The following is a 26,884-nucleotide window of genomic DNA, read 5'->3' on the forward strand; positions in this document are numbered from 1 at the left end:
TGTCCAGGAACATGTAGCTGTAAGCATGGACAGCACTGGGATAAAAACCTGGTCCCGATACTGCTAGCAGTATGATTACCAGGGACGACAATCAATTGCAGTCAACCATTAGCACAAAAAACACCCATGACCATTACCCTGGCCAGAAACTTCCTTATTTTTCAGATTTGCAGTTTTGATGCGTTTTCCTGCCTGAAAAACTCTTGTGTGTTTGGCATTCCAATATATTTGCGATCACGTAAAATGTCGAAAACATGAAACAAGGAAGAAATGGTTGCTCTACTGTGATCTGTTTAACATAATTGTGTTCCAAAGCTCAAGTTCACAATGTCTTAGTGACAGTTTTCATCTTGGTACCGTTTTATTAACATTTACAATAACTAGTCGAATCCAGTCTCCTAATAAATATTTTCAGTTCAGCTGGAGTTTCATGATAGATTCTGGTTCCAGCAGAGATTTCTCATGCATTATGTCTTTCAGTGTTTTGGCAAGAAATACAATAATTACAAAATTTGTGAATGACGGGTGCAACAAGTAGAGCAGGAGGTGCTCATCCTAATACCTGTTGCCAACACTGATATTCATATGATTTTCAAAACTATTTATTTCTGTGTGTTGAAAAGAATCTATGTGTATAGTATCTTCTTTCGCACGCACACACACACAGACACACAGACACACACACACCCTAGGGAAATATTTTCCTTATTTTAATGTAACAAGTAACTTTAAAGAAGGTTGTTTCATAAATATTTTTATTTCCTATTAAAGAGCACCAGCGTTACTGGTTGCATGTAGATTTTGATTGAAATTCTGTTACATTCAAATTCACCCAAATATATTAATACACATAATTAGTGATGTTCTAAGGATCTGAAGTGTTTACAACATGTGTAACAACAGAAAATTTTAAGTCACAACACAGTAAGGCTGGCATACTCTTGAATGTCAAAACAAGATTATACGAAAAGCTAAATTAATACAAGACTTATCAAGGAGTAGGAAAAAGCGTGAAAAGAAACCTCTAAATTCAATCTAAGCTGTAGAATTTAAGATAAACTTTATAAAGCAATGGAAACCATTGTCTGCCAAACCACTTTCACCAAAACTTTCAAATACATGAAAATATTTAGTGAGTGAAATAGGCCATAGATAAGGCCACTTGAACATATTTCTTTTGTTAAAATTAAAATAATCAGTAACAGTACAAATATAGCCCTGATTACACTACATCTGGAATACAGGGAAAAAAATCAGCTAACGTCCAAAGCAAGTTCCGTTTTACATAATAAATATTGTCACCAAAATACATTGAGAGTTAATTACAATTAAACCACTCACTTATTAGCATTAACCCATAACCTTATCTATAATCAAGCAAAGTTACTGAACTTTATGTATGTAGCAAAATAAAGATGCAGTTGAATAAATAATGAGGAAAAATAATCTTTTTGTGTGTCAATAAATATTCATTTATATCACTAGAGATATTCAATTTCTCATTTCAAGACGATCCAAAAGTGGAATAGTTGCTGGATATTGTAAATTATCATAAGACATAATGACACCTGCTCAAACTTAACATATAACCACAAAACAAATACATCCACTTGAAGATCATAATTAAGAATGAACTGCGTGAAAGGATACTTTCATCACATAATACAAATGAATGAATTACATGAAAAGTAAGAACATTTGTTTGGCAAATGACTAATTCAATTGACAAATGACAAAACAGAAGAAAATATTCTGGTTAATATTTTTTTGTGTTAAAAGCGACACTGCAACAGATATACAACAAATTATGAATTCACATTTACACAACAAATACCACAACAACATATTTCATAAGAAGCAAAATATCTTTCAACATGATCCTAAAATGTTGAATGTTTCTCTTCAGGGCAGATGTAAAATACATAAATCTGCATGGTGCTCTTACATCTAGTGTCTTGTACGTAACAGTATCTACAATAAATTTCTTGTTTTGCAACCACACTGGGTGAAATATACTGGCAAAGCTTATCACATTCTGAGTCAAATGACGTGCACTCCGCATTTTATTCCATCACCATGTTCACTAATGCTCATCGCTACACAAAAACAGTTATATCATATTATATTAGAAATGTGTTATGGTATATGCAATATGACTGTAAACGTATGTAATGAATTCATAACACCATGCAGTAATGCATTATAACTACATATGCTCCATGTACCAGGTACGACTGAAATCTGTCCAGAGTAGAGTGAGTGAACTGTTAAACAGTTTAATACCAGTTATGTTCCAGTTTCACAAAAAAACTTGGAAGGACAAACAAAAGTTATCAGTAAGAGCCACTGCTCAAGCCATGAAGCACTGTTTCATGACAGCATATACTCTGATTCATAATAAACTCCTGTTATGAATAGAAAATAACCTGAGGAAAGCATAATAAAGGTTGTACTTACATCTAGAGTATAGGTTAACTCATATCAGCTCTTCTAAGTTAGCATACTGATATGACATTTATGTTCATGAATTTCTGTTGTAAACTGTTTTATTTTCTTCCGGTCCAACTGTTCTAGTGTCAATTGTCAGTTGTATTTGCTGGACAGTGACATTTGCAAAGTAGATATGGTGACCGAAACAGAGTGTTGCTAAAGTTGAAACCAAACTCTCTTCTCAAAGCTCTGTGCGACATGGATCTTTCAACATACATATAGGTTCACACGGCACAATGTGCACAGTAATATATCACACCAGATTCTTAATCAAGACATATCATGGAAACATTCTCGGATATTAAAAATACTTATTCATCTATTTAAACAGACTTGTTTGTCCACAATAATACTTCACATCCGAGTCGTGATCAAGGTTCTAAACAGTAACTCACAATCTGGAAGTTGCAACAACATGTTTAAAGAACATCCGTATTAAGGAGTATAACATTTAATATCATTTACATAAAAAATATATATAAAAATCAAATGTAAATAGACACATGCAAAAGTTAAATGGGAACGTATGAGGCATGGTTGATTCAATTATTTATACACTTACAACAATGGTTGTATCAAAGGTAATATATTTAACACAACAACCTGTCGTCCAGTTGATAAAATTGGGTCAAGATATTCACTCAAACAATCTTCAGCAACTCAAAAACAACATTTCTGGATAAGATATGGCGGTAACAAGAACACAAACTGTCATAATAATAACCCATGTTTCTTAACTTATTCTGAAAGTATGTACATGATTATATACAAGTATAAATTGACACCACCACCTGTATGTACAAATTCCATTGTTTCCTTAAGGGCACTAATATCCAAAAGATGGATGTAAACGTTGACGTTAAAATCATCAATAAGTAAACTGAAAGAAATATCTACAACATTCTATTACCACACATTCCTATTTAAATCAACATTATACAACATATTTCATGTTATGAAATATCCTTTGCTGTGAAAGTGTCTGTGTGGTCATGAAAAAATGAATGTGATTGTTACCACACTTGTAGCAGGCACAATCCTAATATTTCCTACAGCAGCAGGAACATAGCATGTGCATCCAATATGTGTTTTCATAAACCATTTGATGTAATTGTATAGAAGTGATGATAGTTTCATGCTTCCAATCAGTGAGAGACTGTAGCTGCAATAATGGTATTTTCTGGAATCTATAACCTACAATTCTGTAACCTACCATAATATTTTTGTACAAAGTACATATTATTGTTTGTGTGATGATCTAAGACGATACTTTCTCAGTAGTTGCATAAATGTCCATGTACAGTAATTGTTTTTCACAAATGGGAGAATTATTTCACAGTTTGTACATGGCTATAGTCAGAACATCATCTGTAGCAACCAAACATAAAGTAAACATTGACGTCCTGTTTACTTATAGTAACATGATGTTTCTGTTTTTAGTTCAGTAACAGCTACATTAGCCATGATGATCATACTGTTATTCTCTGCCCATACATTCTCTGTCTTCCGTCTGACCTCTGCAGCAGCAGAACATGAACCAAACAGAAATTTCTTCATACTTAAAGAAAGGTATTGTGTTCAACAACACAAGCTTCGGGTCTATTATATCTTCTATATCTAATAATATATACTCCTGTATTTACAATATCTGATTCTGTGTCTGTAGTACAGAAAAAAACCCAAAACATATTTATACTGCACCGTCTTGATAATTCAGCAGTCCATGAACTCACAGCATGTTAATTGTCTCCACAAAATTTACAATCTACATCTGCAGCAGCAGAAAAAGAAACTGGTTTCAATGGTCACATTATTTTACAATGCATTCTGCTTACCAACACTATTATGATAGTATTGTGATCATGTTGTTAATACAATCATATTATGTTACTCATCTCCTCGATCTCTACCATCTTTATATGAAGTAGCAGGATAAGAACCTGCCAGAACATTGTTACACAATCATGATAGTTTTGTTATTTCCATTACAGAACCTCTGTCCCCACAACTTACCTCAGCAATGTCTGCAGCAGCAGTAGCAGCAGAAGCCTTACCAATTCATATATTCACACTCACAACAAAGCAATATAAATACACTAACATTTACAGGATTCAGTTGTATCATATGATTTTGAGAAGATATACTTTGTCATTTTCCTGCAAAGATGTACACAGTGAAGTTTTATTTCTCTTAAGTTACCATGACAAACTGCTTAAGCATATATCAGCAAAATACATAAAATACAACAATCTATCAAAATTAAGCACTTTTAAAACTTGTGTTTATTCTAAGACACAGGGTTCTTAAAATTATGTACAAATACAGGATCGATAAATATTTGACAGTTTTACTCATAGTGGCATTTTTTTGTTTAGGAAGCAATGTGTCAAAATGTTTCCAGAATATCTGTGCTATCTTTTGATATAAATTAATTGTGATGTTTTGGCTATAGTCATATCTTTGGGAAGTATTTACAAGTTTCTATTTCTTATCTGACTTGTACACATCATCAATATTCATATTGAAGTATCATTTCTTTGAAATTTTATTTCATGGTATTTCATTGGAAGTAGTGTGTCTATGTTTATGCTTGTTGGCAAAATTTGTGAATCTTCAAAATAACATGAGTTTGTACATAGACAAATATTTTCTGCAGCAGCAGAACAAGAATTTGACATGCATTTTCTTATCACTTACGAAGGGTATTGGGTTTAACAACACGTGAGTTCTTTTTAGTCCACTAGTGGATAAACAAATGCACAATAACATCATAATCAGTCTATTTCACTGTCAGTAACTGCTCTATCAATGAGCTCTGCGGCAGCAGAACAAGCTCCTCAATGTCTATATATTTACACAATCCTATATTCACAACATCTATGTATGTGTTTACACCCCAACTGAACAACATGGTTATACAGCTATTAAATAGGCATTTACAGATCACCAACATGTAGCTGTGATCTCCTGTTTCACAGAACACTGATTCACCAGTCCAACACTACTCTATCATTAATGTCAATAATTATTGACATGGCATGAAAATGAACATAAAGAACATATTTACAGTTCTCTAAATCTGCAGCAGCAGAATGCAATCTCCTTAAATGTTTCATCTATCAAGAAACACTGATACACCAGTCCAATGCTACTCTGTAAATACTATCTACTATGCACAAGCTTGGTACAAAAATGAACACAGAACATATTTACAGTTCTTTAAATCGGCCTCACATATTCTGCAGGAATAGATTAAGGTTCTGTGTCCATTACAATTTTCAGTTTCTATTATGTGAAACTGATCAAGCAATCTGTCTTTAAACACTGTCAACAGAGTCTTCTATGTACAAGATCAAAAAGAAAATAGACACAGCTAGCATATTCATAATTCTTCATAACTTCAACAACAGCTTCTATCTTTAAGGTATTATGGGAAGTCATATGTAAACATTTGCAAGCAAGAAGAACAGTAATGGATAAACAAATTTACAGTAACATCATAACTATTGTATTTCATTGTCTCCACGGCCCTCTATCAAAAAAGCTCTGCAGCAGAGCCTCACAATGTCTGTTTATTTACACAATCCTATATTTACAATATCTGTATTTACAATCCAACCAAACAAAATGGCTACACTGTTACTGAATATGACGTGCTATGGCACTGTACACTGTTCAGTTAAAGGACATGGATCTTCTAAGCTACATTTGTTTGCTGTCCAGCAGACATAACAACTCTGAGTGAGTGTACTTGTCAAAGACAGGACTCCAATAAAAAGTATACAGTACCATCAATTATATATCATGTTAATTTTTGCTGCTGCAGAACCCATAGGTCTCAAGAAGGTAGGTCAATGACTGCTACAACAGCAGAGCAAGACCCTTTTTACTTACAATCCTGTATTTACAATATTTGTATATGTGTTTATATTTATAGTCCAAGTAGACAACATGGTTAAAATGCTATTAACAAACTGCATTTTCTGAATATTAAACATAGATATTAGTAGGTACCAATTAATATAAAATCAGTCATAATTGGTATACTTTATCATTTTCTTGCATTTTGATGGATTCATAAATGAACCTCTGACATTATGTTCAAGAAATGGAAAACCAACACATTTTTTCACATGAAAGATGTCAAGAGAGAGTTACAATTCTTTCCGTTGAGTCAGATTAAGAATCATTTGAAACTGACAATTACGTATATTTGCAGAGTTAATTGTTTAACTTGTATCAAATGAAATTCTTTAATGTGAAATCAAGTACATGTGATATTCCTTACATTCACTGCCTGTTGAACATGTTCCATAGCCTGACAAAGTTCATCTATAGCAATCAAGTAAATGTTCACACAAATATCTACTACTTTACTATGTGTTAGAGACCATAGAAAGATGCAGTGAAACTGGTGATAATGTTTCACAGAATCCTTATCTGAACTAACAAAGACAGAAAAACAAATCTGAATTTGCAATTGTATCTACTGGTACAATTTAGGCATCAAGTCTTAAATATGTACAGGCATCTTGTGCACAAGAATATTAGTAATTATTTTTGAAGACCAACAGATATTTTTTTAAATTGGATGAAGTCCACTGATTGCCCAAATATATAAAAGGTATAAATGATTAATGCATTTTAGTAAGTTTTAAACAAAATCAATCTCATGCCCTTTTCATGCACCAAAAATGCTGAATGTAATTTTTCATGACTAAATCATTCCCACAACTAGATAACCAGATATATGCAGGAAAAACTGTACACAAAATGTTTCACAAATTGAGTCAGTTTAATGTTTTTTGTAGTTACATATGTACACGGTTACGTTATAACTATAGGTATTGTAGTTCATCTTGTTTTTACACATATCAGTATATTATCATTCTAAAGATGATCACATGACGTGTCAAGGAAGTCATCAGGGTGACTCAGGTAGATTCAGGTAGGACAGTTTTGAAACCCTCTGGTTTTTTCATAGTTATCCATATTAATGATCATAACCTGGCAGAGATTTCTTATGGATACAGGAAGGCTTTTGTTGCTTTAATTTCCTTACTGCTAGTATCATAATTTACTATCTGGAAATGTGACACATTTGTATGCGCTACACTTAAACATACAGATATTGTCAATGGGAACAAACTGACGGAAACAATAGCTGTATCTTTATGGTGAAACAGCAAATAGTTACAGCAATATCATCAATCATGCCTCATACGAATAACATATGAAATAGGAAGAAATATTCTTTAAATCCTATTGTTACACATTTACAAAAGACATACTGTTAAAAATGCACAGTAAATCTTACAATTCCGGCTTTGACAACTCCATCATGTCACATAGTTGAACTGACAAAACTTACATAAAACATTCTGCAAAGAAACAAATCATAGCGAAAAACACTGGAGAATATTGTATTATATCAGTACTGATACTGCAATTCTGATATAAAACAGACAGTTGGTTGTCGCTGTCCTTCCTTGCTGATACCAAGCACGTTGTGACATGCAGGTATTTCAACAATTACAAATGTTCTCTTGTATGGTCTCCACTGTATGCAAACACACAGAACAGATATCAACAAAGCACGCCAGTGCAATAAACCTTCAATGAACTTCAGTCATGAGCATGGGAACACTTCTTTTGTCAGGGGAGATGACAGTCAACTATTATCCCAGCTCTATGTCTTCCAGTTTAGACAGCAGTTCCTGCCGATGAACCAGTTGCACCTAGATCCGCCTCTGTCACACCCTGGGCTGCCAGCTCCTCTTGAACTCTTTTCAAGTAACCAGGGTCTGGGTAGCCATGACTGTATCAACCAAACGTGAACAAATACAATATGAGCAACAAATGATATCTGTTGATCATATACATGGCTTAGGATAATATACAAACTCTATGTTTAATGATTTACTGCTTCAAAAAGGAGTGTTGAGGGAACACAATCACATACATTAGGGGTGGAACGGTACACTGTCAACACAGTACAGTGCATATTGCAATATGACGCCTTCAGTTCAGTGCATTTTGGTTTAAAACATGGAAAAACTTAACTAATATCTTTGTCATTTTGAATGAACAAAACTGTCATTACAAAAATTACATTAAATAAATTAAAATAAATTAACATAACACATAAGAACTGCAGAGCAATATGATGTAATATGATGTGTATCAAGTAGGTCGTCATGTTATTTTAGTGTGAATGAATTGTTGCCACTGACAATGATTTTATAATTGATTGGATTAAAAATGGGATAAAGATACGAGCTGCAAAATTAAATAGTGATTATTCAGCATATAGAATTGTAATGACAACTGAATAAGACCTACAACTCATTCGATCCAGTCTAAGTACACTTAGTCTCAGTATTATTAGTTATACTCCACTGCTGAGTCTAACAAACCCCAGTAGGAGGTCAGGTCAGGTAGCCTTAGAGATTGACCCATCAGGACTCCATTTACCAAATCGTGAAAGTGGACATTCACACATACCTTTTCAACTTTTATCTCGAAAAGGTTTGTACCCAATGATTCCAAATGATATTTTCCATATGACCAGTTTCAGATAATGCACATGGAGCATGCTACAACACTGTCAACAGTGAGTAAAGAGTTGCTGAAATAGCATTTTTGTCAATGTTCAAGGATGTCATCTTGTGGAAATATTAGTTTATAGTAACCATGTCATCAGGAAGCCATGCAGGTCAAATATGTATGCTTAATGCAGGTTTTCTTCTGTTGAATGATCATTGTCATTGACTGGGGACAAACAAAAGTCCAGACAAACCCTAAACAGTAGCTGCTGTGTGATTGGTTACATGTGTTGAGCTGTCACACATTTGATTGGACGCTCATAGGTCTCTCAAAGGTTACTTGATGCGACCTCTTACTAGTGTTTGTTAAACTCAGTAGAGGTGCGTAACGAATAATACGTAAACTAAGTTTACTCAGATTGTCATTCAATCTTAATTCCCGTGAGCTTATCTGTTGAATGGTAATTCAATAAAGAGCATGAAATCTGAGACATGTATAAATCTGGAATAGTTGCATTACTAATTTCGAGATTCACAGATAGATTTACTGAGAAAATATGAGAGGTAAGTTTTCCCAGAGGTAATATAATTAATTTGTCATGTGACAAAATTTACCTCTTGATATAATGATATGTTCTCAGTAAATTCAGTGGCCATGTTCTACTTGATACTTACTCATAAAACGTGGTTGTAAGAAACTTAGGAAATTGTTTTTTTATGTATGAGAGCATAGTTTTTTTGCATTTCCAACATACTCTACCAGTTGTGTTTGGACAAATCCAGTGGGAATTTTATACCTGCGTAACAACTCGTCATTAATGCAAATGATATGTTTACATAAAGTACGCAGTTACAGGAGGTATAATACGATTGGACGAATATTTTTATTTGAAATAACTGAAAAAGGAACCCAGGTACTGATGTCTTGCTGACTTGAAGACCTAAGTATATGACATTCAACGTAATTCATGATCAGAACTTACTTTTGAGAAAATGGCAGCCGTTTTGGAATGCACAGACTTAGACAACATGATTCAATTTCTAGACAATTTAGAAAAGGTATAAAAAAGGTTTCTAAAATGATGGTATGAAAACAGAAAATACCAATTTTTTAAGTTCATTATGGTACACCAAACCAAAGGCCAAATACTAATACCACTGTATATCGTTTCACTCTTAACATACATGACACTAAGACCATTGTTGATGTAGTATCTACTCAACTTATTGTCATTCACTTCATGCTGACCCATCTCATGGATCAAACTCTTGCTGACTGTAGTAAATTAGAAAGTATTCACAATACAGTGTGTGGCCACATTTATTTAAAAAATATAATCAATATGAATCCGTTTTCACACCTGTCTCACAAATTAAACCCCTTCCCCTGTAAAAACCGTATGGCAATAGAGAAAATCACTTCAAAAATAAGCTGGTACACTGGAACACTGAAACTGAGAAGAAACATTTTCAGTTGGTATCCTGGGGGTTTCCTATAGTTTCATTGTGGTTTCCATGAACTGAAACTGCACCATTTCAGGATGGTTCCCCTCCAAGTGGGATCCAGCTGGTTTCCATGTTTTGATTTACTGTAGGTTTCAATGAAAACTGAAACTGAATTTCGCACCATTTCAGGACGGTTTCCGGTTTGTTTCATTACCCACTCCTCCAATCTGGACCCAGTTGTTTTCCATAGGTTTCCATGAAAACTACAACTATTCTATTCTGTTTCTATTTGGAAACTAGGTCACCCAGTTTCCTTGAATGGATACCGACTGGATGTCAGGATGGCAAACAATTACACATTTTATGTTACTTAGTTCAAAACAGCGTAATGGAAACTTTCAATTGCAAGACAAACAAGAAACCCCTGACTGTACAGTCTGTTTGATTCCATTTGAGACCGATGAATTGCTCACCAACACAAAATCTAATAATTCCAACAAAACCAAATTTTGCACAGCCACATGAAATCGACAGACCGACTCCGATGATGTGTCTCTCATAATTTGGGACACCCGAATAAAAAAGTTGTTTAACAAACGATCATCATTTTCTTGTCACCTTTCGGATCAAACGGACTGTAGTTTCTGTTAGGTTTGAAGTTACAGAAATGCCAAAATCACAGTATCTGAAATGGAATCTAGTTGGAAACTAAGTCAGTGAGTTTCAGTGAATGGAAAGCAACTGGATTCCCTAATTACCCACAATAGGATGGTTTCCAGGTTTCTGGAATACATGTCATTCCTCTGGTGAATATATGCATGTGTCCAAACGAGTCAAGCTATGTAATGTTAGTCTCTGAGTAATCAAGTCAAGATTAGCACACCAATAACGGATAAAAATAAGCAAAAGGGGCACCTGGTAAAATTTGGGTACACTGACAGGTAATCAGCTATAAGTACATGTTCTCGTGAAAGTAACAGCTAAAATTTTGACGCTGGTAAAAAAAAATTGTAAACTAAAAGTCACTGTGTTCTGTAATCTGATTGGTTGAAAAACATGATCAAATGGTATTAGATTCCCGGAAACTGCAAGACTATTTACTGCTTACTGACACGTAGAAACCTCGCAAACAATTGTTTTGTTGCGTCATCAACAGTGGTCACGTCATTCAAATCATATTGTGACGTAAAGTTAGAATGACGTCACAAATGAGCAACTCCAGATGCTACCATGGGAACCAGCTGAAACGGCCAGCTGATGACACTTCACTGCTGTACCCCTACTCGATGAAAACGAGTGCAGACAGTAAAACCCTTTGGTTTACTTTTGTGTTTACAATGTCGATAAACACCATGTGTTGGCCAATTTCCGGGTGTTATTGAGTATTTGAAGCACGGGAATATTTCATTTGAAACCTCCGGCTGACGCCGTCGGTTCCAAATGCATTCCCGTGCTTCAAATACTCAATAACACCCGGAAATTGGCCAACACATGATGTTTATCTCCTAATTGTAGTATGATGACTTACTTTGTTGGACCGCCAGTTTTATTTGTCTTGTGGTGTATTTCATTCCACGTGATGCAGCTATCCAAGCCCATGGTAACAGACCTGCCAATAGTGAATGTCAAACGTCTTTCCCAAGCCACCCTCAGCAAAGACAGGACCTTTTGCCCTTCAGCATTATTTGGTAGGAAAGCTGTACGGGTGAAGCCTCTATACCACTTCCCAGGCTCTGGATGTTCGTCCTGAAGGAACATAAATAATCAGTTCTTAAACCTTGTACATTTTTCAATACTTAACTTCCAGGTTAATGAGGAAACATGGCATTCCTCATCTGATGATATTATTGTATTTCTTCATAGTTTTACAACTACAACCTATGCCATAGTTTGTAGCTGTATAACTTTATGAAGGAATACAACAATATTTGCAAACATGTTATAGCATAAAGTAGCTGTGCAACTGAGTAGTGTGACAGCTTGTATTACCTTCTTACATTAAACTTTAACACAGCCCCAAGATGTGTCTCTTCTGACTTATTATATACTAATAAAATATCGATATCAGCTAGTTATGAATATATTTCTGTGTTACAAACCTCTAAAGAAATGCTCATAAAATATATCTGACAGGAATTATAATACTTTCTTAAAAGCCACGTAACTACAATGAAGTCTGTGGTTGATCTGCCCAAATGGATGACGACTGATCAGGAACTTTCAGGCTCTATTCCCATCATTAACAATTAAATATTTTCCATAATTTATTGAAAGTGTAATTAAGAACACCAGGTGTTTGAAAGTCCAAATCTGGTACAATACTAAGAAGGTCTTCAAGGGAATAATTTACACCCAGCCCCTACATGTTTGAAAGGACAAATCATCTGACAGTTACTTACTGTTTTTTTTTTAATTGTTTCCATGGAACTCATGAAAAATTTAAATGCCATATATCTCTAATCAGAAAAAGTCACCATTTCAAGATCTGTCTCATATATCTGACAAGATCTGTTGAAAGATGTGAAATGGTTTTCGAGTTGTGCTCTGGGAACAAAGCCCACCCCTCGATTTTGTGACTAAGTCCGAAACTTTTCCATGGAAACCAAGAAAATAATACATCACAAAAACCTATAAAAACCAAAAGGCGCCACTTTGGGGTCTGTCACACATATCTCCCAAGTTTTACTGACAGATATCAAGAAGTTTTTGAGTTCTGCTCCGGAGACGAAACACACCTCTCACTGTCGAGACAAAGTCTGAAACATTTCCATGGAAACCCAGAAACTAAGAAATCACAAAAACCTGTACCTAGCAAAAGGCACCATTGCAGCTTCTGATTGGTATATCTACCAAGTTTTGCAGAAAAAAATTGAACGGTGTTTGAGTTCTGCTCCGGAAACAAAGCACATCCCTTCATTCTGAAACGGATGGACGGATGGACAGACGACTATATCCCCCAGCATTACATGCCGGGAGGATAAAAATGAATCTTGGAAAACGAAGGTTGAAATGCAGCTGAGGGAACATGCAAGAATGTATGACTGGTAATGGATCAGTTAAATCAAGGATCATCTTCATTGAGTCTAGGTTTCTGTCTGTATGCAGATTCTAATACAATCAAAGGTGAATGAGGATCATGCAAAGAAAATTCCCTTAGATCTTGTACAAACTATTGTCATGTGTGTCTGCCATTATCTTTCACATAAAGTTTTATTAAACCTATTGGGTCTTTCTTTATTGTTCTATTACTTCTCATATTTAAAGATGAACTAAGAAGAATCTCTTCATAAACACAGATTGTCTGCACTTGTGGGTGACAAGAAAGGCTGACTCCAGGTGGAGATGCCATGATCAGTCAGAGCAAGTCATACTCTCTGCATAACTTCTAGTGACAGTTAATAATTCGGTTAGGATAAACTGACAAATTATAACATCTATCCCATAACACAAGGAACCAATCTGTGTTCATCGAAATGCAAGACATTTTGTCGTTTATTGAAAGCTGAAAGTTAATCACAATGGACAAATGTGATGGAGCTAAAAGTATGGAAAGTTATAAATCAATAAAGTTACCTTATTTTGATAACCACCATTGAAACTGTATGTAATTTCTATGGTTCCACATTTTTCATATCCAGGCAATCTCAACACAGACTCAAAGACTGTCATACGTCCTGGAGGCATGTCACCTGTGATCACTCCACACACAGTTTTACAGGTAGGACACATCTTCTTGTGTTTAAATGCACTATCAATACATCCTGTACAGAATGTATGTCCACACTTAAGTCTCTTTGGATTAACAATAGCACTGAGGCAGATGACACATTCCTCCCCTCCTGAGACTTCTGTTGTCGGGTTGTCTGCTGAACCATACCCACATAATGTCAGGTATTCCTGTAGGATCTGTTTCAAATCATCTACAACACGCTGGTGTTGTTCTGCAATATGCACATACAGTGTCGGACGTGACTTGTGCCGTGATAAGTCACTAAGACTGTCAACCATTGCTTCAATGAACAACTGAAGTTTATTTTTTGAAGATACACCTGGAAAAAAATAATCAAACTGAATCTAATAAAGCAGCATCAGTGACAAGTGGCAAGAGAAGAATAACAATTTATTTTAAAGTGACAAATGTAGATGTCTACCATACGCCCAATAAGGTAAATGTACAGTTAAGTGAATGTGGTTATGTCATAAAGTTTGCATAAAATGAGACAATGTGCATAAAAATGAAATACTTTAAACATGTTGAAATGTCAACACTGAAGACGTTAATTGCTGTTAGCAATGACATTCAGACAGTTTATATGAAAAGGGCCACTTTACTATTTCAAAACATTTTCATCAATTCTGTTGTCATCACAAGGAGAAACACACATTACCTTCCTCAACAGGAACAGTGTATCATGTCAGGGGGGAAGTAGTTTATAGCACACAATATGTGAGGGATCAAAAGGAGGTTTGACTGAAGAAATACTTTAGAAATAATTTTGATGTTTGGTATTTGTTGAAATTAACTGGGATGCACCTGGCACCTGATACCTTGCCTTACATGCACAATGCACATGCTCTGCATGCATAACCCATGTCCTGCACACTGCAGTCATCTTGTGAGGAAACATGGTTCATACTGATGAACTATCTCATTTTTCACTGTGATCCTTTGAAGCCTAGTGGATAAAACTGCCAAGCTTGGGAGCAAAGTATTGCAGGTTGGAAACCAGGAAAAGACACAATATATTGGAAGATTTCAATGCTATGGTATTTAACGAATATGGTATTTAACCAATACAAAGTTATATCAACATAAATTTAAAACCTGCACAAGTAAAATAATTCAAAGTCAAGGGCTATTTCTCAAGAATGCAGAGGTTTACCCTGTAAACCCCCATGAACAACAGAGGTTGATAAGAGTTGCATGCTTCAGAGTATGTTTTAAAGAGTGTGATGATTCAAAATACATGCATTGCACAGATGTCAACCCTAATTTAGCCCAGTTAGTGTTTAGGCACAAAACCGATGCAAAATATTAATACTAATAAAATTAGTATTAAATTTTCCAAAGAATTTGCATGCTTAATAGAAAATAAATAGATATTGTAAGAACTTGTTATTAATACTGCACTCAGTACAATAAGTAGTACTAAATCAGTAGTACATATCCACATATAGCTTGATATTGAATAAGATGTCTTTGAAATTTATTGTGTATTGTATATATGCTAACTGATAGTTTAATGTATTGTGCTTGTTTAACAAGAGTCATCAGAAGATGTAACACTGACAGATATTAAGAACTTTTTGAGTTCTGCTCTGGAAACGAAACACAACTCTCACTTTTGAGACTAAGTACGAAACCTTTCCATGGAAACCAAGAAAAACATACATCACAAGATCCTGTATATAGCAAAAGGCACCATTGCAGCTTCTGCCACACATATCTACCAAGTTTTGCAGAAAAATTCAGAATGGATTTTGAGTTCTGCTCCGGAAAAGAAGCACATCCCTTCATTTTGAGACTATGTATGAAACATTTCCATGGAAAACGAGAAAATAATAAATCACAAAAAACTACAAATACCAAAAGACTTTTGGGCCTGCCACACATATCTACCAAGTTTTGCAGAAAAATACTGAACGGTTTTTGAGTTCTGCTCCGGAAACGAAGTCTGCCCCACCACAAGACTAACACCAAAATGTTCCATGGAAAAACAAAAAAAATAAAAATGCCAAAACTCTGTAAATAGCAAAAGGCACAACTATAGGTTGAGATCATTATATCTATCAAGTTTGGTCTAAAAATATTGAACGGTTTCTGAGTTATGCTCCAGATAAAAAATAAATATTCACATTAATAAGTAATTTCAGTCTCTATAATTTATAACACTGTCAATTGTTGAAAACATCAAATGGTTTACATTCTACTGCAATGTATACGCACTGCTTGCTTTCACAATAATCAGATGATTATGACAGTAGTGACAAAAGCTCATTTTTACTTTTCAGACCTAACTTTTTTTTTCCCTTGTAGTTAACAGATTTTTTTCAAATTCTAAGATAAGTAATTTAATTATCTTACTGAACGCCTCAATGTTAATTTTAAATTGTTCAAAGCATCGGTACTAAACCTTTTGTAGACACTGCTAGATTTGGTGGATGACAAGAAAAAGATTTAGAGTTATCTCCCTTCCATCGAATTACATTACAAAACATCGGTAATTTCTGTACATCATTTGTGATTCAATATATATTATTCAAGGTAAGGAATTACTACCATGAAATACCAAATGAGTGGGCATTCCTAGCGGGGTATAGAAAGTGTTACTCGCTTGTAACATGACTCAATTTAGTGCTTTGCTACTTGCACTGGTGCAGTCCAGTATTGCCAAGTCCAACATAGTTATTACTCTAATGCACTCCAGCTGCATGTACATTTTTGACTGTGTAAATTTCTGAATGAAACATCTAAACAATTCAACAGCATATTTCTTTCATTACATATTGAAATGTTAGCAGTGCAACAGGAATTTGGCTGGTGCAGCTAGATTTTTATCCTATGATGCAATGGGTGCAATTGGTTCACATGCCTTAAATCGAGTCATGTATAAGGAGGATGCATTGAAAATAATAGAAAGCGTTCAGCCAATCAGAATAAGCAACATTTATGTTTTAGGCAAGATAACCTAAATGTACCAGCCATAAAATTTCAGAATCCATTGGGATTCAAAATAAGGACCTCCTGATGCCAGGTTAGACCCCTTAACAACATGAGAAAAAAAGGAAGAGTTTAACCCCTGTCAAAGTAGAAATGCTGTGATGTCAGTTAGTACAAGTATTTCATCTGCTTGGTAATTTTAAGCGATGATTCTTAATCAGTAACTGAAGCCAATGGTTGGTTGGTTGATTGTCCTTTAACTCAGCCGAGAGCCGCATATATGCGGCAAATTAATTAGCTTCTCACAGCAAGAGCTGCGTATTGGGGGTAATAAAAAGCACCTCTTATTTAGCAAGAGACTCGCATATGCATTTTACATTTTAAATTCATACTGTGCCTATAATGTCAATCAATTTAGCAGTAATGATCAAAGATTAGCTTTTCTTACGAGAGAGATTACTTTCTGTGTTAATCAGAAGAACTAATAATGTGTTTTGATAACAATTGTTTGCAATGTCGGGGACTTATACAGGCAAATGAACACATCTGCGAGAAAGGGGATTATGAGATGTTGTTACAGCAGGTAAGTGTTTGTTACTCGTCATTGGGAGTGAATACTAAGATACTATGTTTTCACATTAATTGTGACAAGGTTACAAAACCTTCTTCTAAATTAAATGATTCATTCATTTGTTGTAATAGTTCATATACTAGTAATGAATCGTAGACATAAATAGCAATACTGTATTACACCCATGTTCGTGTAGATTTGAAATAAACCAAGTTACTAATTTAGACCTAATTCATTTGTGACTATTGATTTTTAAAGTTGACAACAACACATAATTGAATATGAAGTGATAACTCTTGCATCTACTCATAATATACATAAATAGTACACATAAACCATTCAAAGGTAACTGGGGTATTTTGTTCAAGCTGTTTCATGTTGATTTGAAATGTGATTTTTCAATGCAATTTACATAAGCATTGTGTAAGAAACATTTGTATTTGATCTCTGTAATTATCTTATCCAGTGTAATGATCATGTGTATCAGATCCATCGTCAATAAAAGGAGGATAATATATCAGTTACGGAATTGATGCATATAATCATTCAATCAGAAAACACTAAATGAGATATATAAACACCTCTTTCAACTTCAAAAGAACAGCCTCTGGTCGAATGCATGTCCAGGTAAAGTTTTGCCCATGACAAGTTTAAAACAAACTTATAAACCTAATTCTGATCACTGCCTTTAATGGTCATTATCCTTTCTACTTGCACCAATACCCGGTAAGAGGTTTTACTCCCAATGTAAAACCTGGGAATAGGTTTAACTAGATTTAAGTAAAACCTATTCCCAGGTTTTACTAGGAGTAAACCCTCGTCCCGAAAGTACCGGTTTGGAGCGATCAGCCACCGAAATCTGCATTCACAGGAAAGGAAAAACAAAAACTCTGACAACAGTGTTTTAATTGAAATTGAACGTCATTGTAACACTTCCGTGAGCGACAGTTTGTGTTGTACCGGAATCTCCCTCTGAAGTAGGAACCGACACTGTCGCAGACGTCTGAGTTTTCTTTGGAGCTGAACATGAGAGAACATCTGACGCCATTGCTTGTTGTTGATCACTGGTTCTCTTGTAAACCCTCACTGCCTCGCTTTTGTGACCTACAATAAAAGAATTCATCTTGATAAGTCATTTCAAATTGTACATAACCGTTTGAAAAGCAATTTATATGATATTGTAATCGCTTTGCTTGGGGCCATCATTGGGATTCGAACCCGGATCTTGGCATGTTAACCATAACACATGTTGACATCACAAGTTCTAGCATTTAAAATCGCCAAATTGCAATTTGGCCCAGTCACTTCAAGTTTCATTCGTGTTTTGCAGATATTCATTGAGTTACATACCAGTTTGTTCACAAATCTGTTGCTCGCTTATGTTTGCCTCGTAGAGACGGGTAGCAGCAGTGCATCTGAGCGAGTGGTTCGTTTTCCTTCCTTCAATTCCGGCTTCAGCACATATTCTCTTCACCGTTGTCTGGATTGTGTTGTGGCCCATGGGCGACTCTAGGTACCATTTTCCATCCTTAGGTTTCTTCATCGGGGTGAAGTAAAACGCATTTGCTCGAGTTGAAGATGGTAGGCTGGAAAGTTAAATTGTGTTGACATAGAATCAATTAAGTATGAAATGTTTGCATTTGTCATTTATATGCCCCTAAACCAATGCGTGCAATCATCATCAGGGAGTAAAATTATAAGACAATTTACATGCAGTATGGGTCAAGTCACCCGCATGATGTGATTAAATGAGTGGTATATCTAAAGAATGTATAACATGTATCAGAAATGTATCAGAAAACATCTAATACATACCAAAGTGACTTGTACTTCATGAAAAGGCGCACATAACATCGTTCCGGGTTCTTGGTATTTTCATACGCTCGCACCTTTTTCTTCTGCAGTTTCCTGTCTTTCACTCCCCCGGCATTTGTCTTAGAGACGTCTTCCACATACTGCAGGTACCTGCGGCCGTTCTGGTCTGTATGTGGGCCTGTAATCTGAGGTTGTTGGTGTAGTCTTAAACTCCGATGTTCCTTTCCACCTCTCAAGGCGAAGTTAAGTCCTGGAAAATAAAATTCCGTACACAATTATATAATGTTTATCTATTTTGGTCTTAACACGGGATTCAAAATATCCATCCAAACTTTGTTTGGTTTGGTTTGCCTCAAAGTGAAGTCGGGCATTTTGTTCCAGTTAATCACATTTATTTTCGATGTGAAGGTTTGATTGTAAATGCCAAAATTGCTAATATCCGACTTTTCGACAGGGAAATCAAATGCAAAATGCAACTCACCAGTTAAGTAGAGGACTGTGTCCAGGAGTTTTTGCGGCGTGCCTTCTCCAAGAGCCCCCTTCTCCCACAGAGTGTTCTCCTCGTCTCGAGTTATCACCTCTGTAGGTTTTCTCACGTCTGCTCCAAGACCAGCTGTGGACCTCTCACGCATGTATGCGTCCAGTGCCTGTCTGCTGTCCTGGAACTCTTCGCCTTCCATCAGATTGTAAGGAGATTTGTTAGCTTTCAAGTGTGACGCTATTGCCGTGAATAGCCCATACACAGTAACAGCTGGGTAGCAAGTCCCGTCCACTTTCCTCGCCTCGAATAGGAAATACTTTAGGGCTGTATTTATATCTTTAGCAGTCATATCCAGCAAGTCTTCAGTCAAGACGGACGACGACAGCGCGATGTTTGCATCCATTGACCTCGTCCGACGCTCTTCTTGCCATCGCCTGAATACTCCTTTCGCCCAATCATTTTTGTACCTTGTCGTTCTTGGAACACATCGAGATAATTTCCTTTCAATATCTTCCTCAGTCAAAGGTGCCGCGAAACGGAACAGAAAATCATCATCATCATCATCATCATCATCATCATCATCATCAGCAGCAGCAGCAGCAGCAGCAGCAGCAGCATTGTCATCATCTTTCTTAAACTGCGACTGTGTTAAAAACATTTCGTCTTCGCTCTGGTTTGCCATGGTTAGCAATGAGCGGATTCAAGTAACCACGTGGTATATAACTGACTCACTCACAAAAAACACGTGCACTGCGTGAAAATCCCGTGCGTTTTCTAACTTGTGCATTAGAGTTGCGACATTGCTGTCATTCCGAATGTTCGCGGTATAGTGAGGTCCTAATTCCTTATAACGCAATATTTAAAATGACGGTTTATAAGCAAGAGAAAAAACTTCTCCTCAGTTTTGGTAGAGAATGTAAACCTTCGGGGGTCGGGAAATCCCTCGGGGCTACGCCCCTCGGGATTTCCCTACCCCTCAGGTTTACATTCTCTACCAAAACTTCGGAGGCGTTTTTTCTCCTATACTTATGCGCTGTTACATCATTGGACAACCTGTTTTGTGGAGTCACGTCCATTGTCAATCTTCTGAACCTCGTTTGCTTTCAAAACAAATATAAGTCTGCATATCTTCATAAATATTTGGAGAGATTCAACTACAAGTGTATACATCACAATAAATCAGTATCGTTTAACTTTTTTGAATTCTACAATACATGTACTTGAATTATGATATTTATTCGTAACAATGTGCAGATTATATTGAAATGTTCAGCAAGCCATAATGTGTGAGGTACAAGTAGTGTGCGCAAAATGTATACCAAATAAATACTATCTCTACTCAATGGTTGGATTGGGTTATCTGGGGTAAAAATAATCGGATTGTAGCGTTTTGAGTGCTTCAAAGAAAAATAAACTCGTCAAAGTGCTTGTTAGTCCTACGTGTATATTTCAGGAATCCTTACAATTATGTATGTTCACGATACACAAACCAAACTTTTTCATGATAGCTAGAGTTGATAGAGCCAAAATCTAGCATATCGCATTGGTCAACGATCTAACCAGTAGTCAATCTGTATCCAAGCTGTCTAGTGATCGAACGTGCTCTTCAGAAATTTAGCCCATCACCTGTCATTTCGTATGTGACAGTATCTCATGATACGATTGGTCATAGATAACAAATCAAGGACTATATTGAACAGTTGAGATACAAAACGTCCTATTCGGGAACTTTGATGACGCCCATCCCATAACCCTTTGTCTTATGTATGTGCAAGGAATAGTATTATACAATATGTATACATGTATGTTCGTGTGATAACGTATATTTTCTGCGTTAAATCTAGATGAACCAAAGTGACAAACTGTGAATCTGTACCATGTAAGTCACACATTAGCTTATTAGTACTTGCCTTAAAATATTCAATATACTAGCAACGTATCACTAAAACGCTCCTTTCATAGAAGATTATTAGGCATGTGCGTAAATTCTTCTTTACTGCCACTGACATAGATGTTTTGAACAATTTAACCTCACACAATGATATGAGAGGGACAATTTGTTTAAGTATGTTAAGTATGTCTTACACACAAATAATACAAACATGTGTTAAGAAAATACACATGCACACGCCACCAAAAGTCTACTAGAGAAAGTGCAATAAAATTACGTAAAACGCTACACATATGACATGTATTCACTCCTGCTTTTTTTCAACATACACCTTTACAACGCCATTAAACAATTAAACGATCAGGACTTGCTCGTATGAAGAGACAGTTTCCTGTAATCTCCAAAACCTGTCGGGGATATCAGGCGTGAACAGTCCTAATTAGCCTCGCCACAGCCAGCCACGCAATCAGCACGGGGCTCCAGGTGTTGAGCAGTGAAGTGGCTCTCAGGCTTAATGAGTTAAGACACACTCAGCAATATTCCAGCTTTATGGGATGTTGATCGTGATCAAAACATTATTGTTCCTGTGAAACCCAAATAGAGGAACACACATCCACACCAAAATAAAAATGTCATAAAATGTCATAAGCAGATTATCGATACTAAGAGACGTCAATAATTATGTTTATCCATAAAGAATCAACAGAATTACAAGATCTAACCCTTACCTGTCAAGATTTGATTGCACAGTGGAATAAGCACACAGTGGCACTCTTTCTTCACACAGAAGCCAAGTACCTGCCTAAGAAGCTTTCCAAAGGCAGATGGAGTTATAGATAAACCAACAACTGCATGGAAAATAGTATCTTGAGGCAGTTTCCCACCAGAAGTTTCTGCAATTGTGCCTTGCACTGACATCTGTGACCTAATTCTGTCCCTTTCAGCTTCATAACTGGATCCCCCTGCTTTAATCATTGCCTTTATGAAAGGCTTGCTGGACATGAGTGCTGTATCTTCCCATGACACCAGAGCATTGGTCTTTGTTTCAAAGACATCATTTTGAAATATGTTGATTGAGACAACATCTGAGAACTTGAAATATCCATCGCTGATGTCATTGTTTGCAGCAGGAATGGCTTCAGCCACATGTTGATTCTTGTCACTACTCTGTGTTGAGTGATGTTTCAGTGCCATACCAAAATATGTTCCCAAACATCTGTTAATGAAGGCTTTGTCCCTATCAAAATCTGTTCCTTCCACGGGTGTTTTCCAGCTATGTGCCAACTCCTTTCTAATAACAGTGACCATAGTATCACTAACATCCACAAAATGAACCACCCTAAGAGATCCTTCAGATACAACTGTGTCAAAAGTCTTCAGGGCTTGTACATACATTCTGGCACAGACATCCTGTGGAACCCCAAAAATAGCTGAAAAACCAAATATAAAACCGTTTTAAGCAATGATTACATGATGCCATATAGAAAGTGGTCAAATGCAACATATGTCATATTTGGGATTTCACTTTCTCAGTAAAGTACAAATTCTAGTACTTCTTTTGGTTGAGTCCCATCCGGGATTCGAACCCGCACCCTCAGAGTCGGGCACCTAATCGCCAGCACACAAAGTCAGCCGCCTAACCTGCTAGTGGAAGTCCCGGTGGCTGAGCGGGTTAGGCGGCTTACTTTGTGTGCTGGCGATTAGGTGCCCGACTCTGAGGGTGTGGGTTCGAATCCCGGATGGGACTCAACCAAAAGAAGTACTAGAAAATGTACTTTACTGAGAAAGTGAAATCCCAAATATGACATATGTTGCGTTTTAAGCAAATATGTGAGTCTGTTTCAATACACAAAATGACACACTTGATACTTTTCTAAGGAAGGAATTTTCAGTGAAATCTCAATAGATAAGAGTATTTCAAGAGCTTTAAGAAAATTCAACCCTTATGACTCCATTTATATGGTGGCATTTTGTAAATAATTGAGTCTGGACCAGATAATTCCACGATCAACAACATGAGCATCACTCTACGCAATCAGGATCCAATGAGATGTGTCAACCAAGACACCAGATACTGTTAATCATCTCTCATGACAAGCATTGGTTGCCAATTCTAACCCCGATCCGAATGTGTGTGTTGACTGATCGATTTCACATGTCTCTGCATATAGTTCCAGTTGCATCACGATGAAGACTTAATGTGAAAGAAAAGGGCAAAGTGATGAAGGATGTCTTTCCAGTCATGGGCATGGCACTGTTGTTTTTTTCCCTGGAAACATCAGGCCTACCATACAAATGGTGAACAAATCATCAAAACCGAACTCATATACACCAAAACTGAACTCATACATACCAAAACAGAACAAAAATCACCAGAAACTGCCACAATATCCTCCAAAACCGAAACAAACCCCTGTAACGGAAAACTAATTGTTTGAAATGGAAACAAAACTTGGGAATCAGCTACAACAGAGCTGATTGGTCGAGAACAGTCACAGAGTCCACAAAACGGCTGTTACAGCATCCAAAAATGGCAACCACAGCATCCTGAAATGGCATAAATATCATCAAAGATGGTGGCGAGGGGAGATGTACAGGCTGTAGTCAATAATGTTTTTCATCACCATGAGTCTAATCTTGAAAATTTGACATCGGGATGTAGCGCATCAACCCCCTATTACATTAAGCTTCAAATCTATGTTCATACTTCCCAGTGATTCTGCATTATTTGGTGCCTCGTTCAGCCAAAATGGTTTTGTACTTTGTTGTCGACAATGTGTCGTGCTAATGTTTTTCTTCTTGTTTTTCTTATAATATTCATAGTCACATTCAATGTTAATATATTTTGGTGATTTAAAACGTTGATCGCTGTCTGTGAATTGTATAGCTAAGTGTCATTTTGACTTTCACAATAAAGTGAACGAGTTCAAACTCAAACCACTGACTGGAGCAGAGACTTCTGTTTTAAATCAACAGGAGGCAACATATTGAGACTTACAAGAACTAAGACGGAAGAATGTTTGCACCACAATTTAAGCATTATTTTACTGCATTTTTTTTTAAATGATGTAAAAATATTAGGATGTAAGGAAAAAATTAGATGAACATGGAGATAAAAACATTGCAGAATGGAAAACCATCCTGATACACACTTCACTATTGAAATTATTAACAAGTTTCTGTTTCCTTCTGTGATGGTAACGCATTGTTGTCCGAGTTTTTACTTCTTTTCACACTGAAAACACTCAGACGTTGACATTTTTCGGAACAAACCCTATTCGGTCAAATGGGGCACCAAATAATGCAGAATCACAAGCCTGACACTGGGAAGTATGAACATAGATTTGAAGCTTAATACAACAGTGGTTTGATGCGCTACAGCCCGATGTCAAATACTCAAAAATAAACTCATGGTGACAAATAACATTATTGACTACAGCCTGTTCATCTCCCCTTGCCGTCAACTTTGATGATATTTCTGTCGTTTCAGGATGCTGTGACAGCCATTTTGTGCACTCGCCAAACCGTTCTCGGGCAGTGTTGTAGCTGATTCGCGAGTTTTGTTTCCATTTCAAACGATTAGTTTTTCGTTACAGGGGGTTTCTTTCGGTTTTAGATATTGTGGCAGTTTCTGGTGATGTTTGTTCTGTTTTGGTGTGTATGAGTTCAGCTTTGATGATTTGTTCCCCCGTATGTATAGCAGGCTTGAACATGATTGGAGCAAACTGGGGCATGAACCTAAGATCATACATTTCTAGTGCACAATTCTGCTTAATAAATCGAGGCACCTTAGATGATCCAGCCTCTCTGCTGAAATCCAATTTCCCAATACTATCAGAATCAATGTAAAGAAGATGAAAACTGCTCCCTTGCATTTCAGGTGACCTATTTTGTAGTTAGCAGCCAGCATGTAAGTATTATCGGAATACATGCAAGAGGGCCTTTCAATAAATACTACATGTGAATTAAATATTATATGATCTATTCCAAAGTGCATCTTCTGCAGAACTCATGTGGAGAGGATATATGAGCCAAAATTTGTTTTGTAGAAACTTAAGAGCATAGTCATAACTTAGGGCTCATACAATACTCAAAACAAGATTCATCAGAAGATAACATATCCCCCCGTCCCCCACATCTTTGAAAGGACAAATCATCTGAAAGTTACTTTTCAGAAATGAAGCCCATCCGTCCATTTTGAGACTAAGTCCGAATTGTTTCTATGGAAACCAGAAAAAATAAATATGCCAATACTTTATAAGTAGCAAAAGGCATGACTGTGTAGTCTGCCTCAAATATCTGCCAAGTTTTGCAGAAAAATACTGCACGGTTTTTGAGTTCTGCTCCGGAAACGAAGCCCATCACTCCATTTTGAGACAAAGTCTGAAACGTTTCCATGGAATGCAAGAAAATACTAAATCACAAAAACCTGTAAATAGCAAAAGGCACCACTTTAGGTTCTGACTGATATATCTACAAAGTTTTGCAGAATAATATTGAACAGTTTTTGAGTTCTACTCTGGAAACGAAGTCCATCCCTCCATTTGTGACTAAGTCCAAAACGTTTCCAATGGAAACCAAGAAAATAATAACTCACAAAAACTTGTAAATACCAAAAGGCACCACTTTGGGGTATGCCACACACATCTATTAAGTTTTACTGACAGATATTGAGAAGTTTCTGAGTTTTCTGAGACTAAGTTTGAAACGTTTCCAAGAAAATAAGAAATTCCCAAAACCTGTACATAGCAAAAGGCACCAATTTAGGTTCTGACTGATATATCTACCAAGTTTGGCAGAAAAATATTGAATGGATTTTAAGCTGTGCTCCGGAAATGAAGCCAATCCTTCCATTTTGAGACTAAGTCAGAATCGTTTCCATGGAAACCCACAAAATACTAAATCACAAAAACCTGTACATAGCAAAAGGCACTACTTTGGGGTCTGCAACACATATCTACCAAGTTTTACTGACAGATATTA

General features: G+C 36.2%; 2 protein-coding genes across 2 annotated transcripts in view; both read right to left on the reverse strand.

Moving 5' to 3' along the window:
* Positions 1–8,194: 8,194 nt before the first annotated feature.
* LOC137264929 (uncharacterized) overlaps positions 8,195–26,884 on the reverse strand; it is a 77,300-nt gene continuing 58,610 nt past the window's right edge. Inside the window, exons 18-21 of the mRNA XM_067800282.1 lie at positions 22,630–23,331; positions 14,056–14,531; positions 12,092–12,228; positions 8,195–8,309 (exon numbers count right to left, since the gene is read on the reverse strand). Coding sequence (XP_067656383.1) covers positions 8,195–8,309; positions 12,092–12,228; positions 14,056–14,531; positions 22,630–23,331 — 1,430 coding nt within the window. The remainder of the gene's footprint in view (positions 8,310–12,091; positions 12,229–14,055; positions 14,532–22,629; positions 23,332–26,884) is intronic.
* LOC137265119 (zinc finger MYM-type protein 2-like) lies at positions 18,604–23,262 on the reverse strand. The gene is made up of 4 exons (XM_067800425.1): positions 20,011–23,262; positions 19,530–19,779; positions 19,065–19,300; positions 18,604–18,818 (listed from the first exon to the last, which is right to left on the reverse strand). Exons 1-4 carry the CDS (start codon positions 20,690–20,692, stop codon positions 18,619–18,621), a joined length of 1,368 nt encoding a protein of 455 aa, XP_067656526.1. The 5' UTR covers positions 20,693–23,262; the 3' UTR covers positions 18,604–18,618.

Source organism: Haliotis asinina, chromosome 15 (genome assembly GCF_037392515.1).
Source record: "Haliotis asinina isolate JCU_RB_2024 chromosome 15, JCU_Hal_asi_v2, whole genome shotgun sequence".
Classification (NCBI taxonomy): domain Eukaryota; kingdom Metazoa; phylum Mollusca; class Gastropoda; order Lepetellida; family Haliotidae; genus Haliotis; species Haliotis asinina.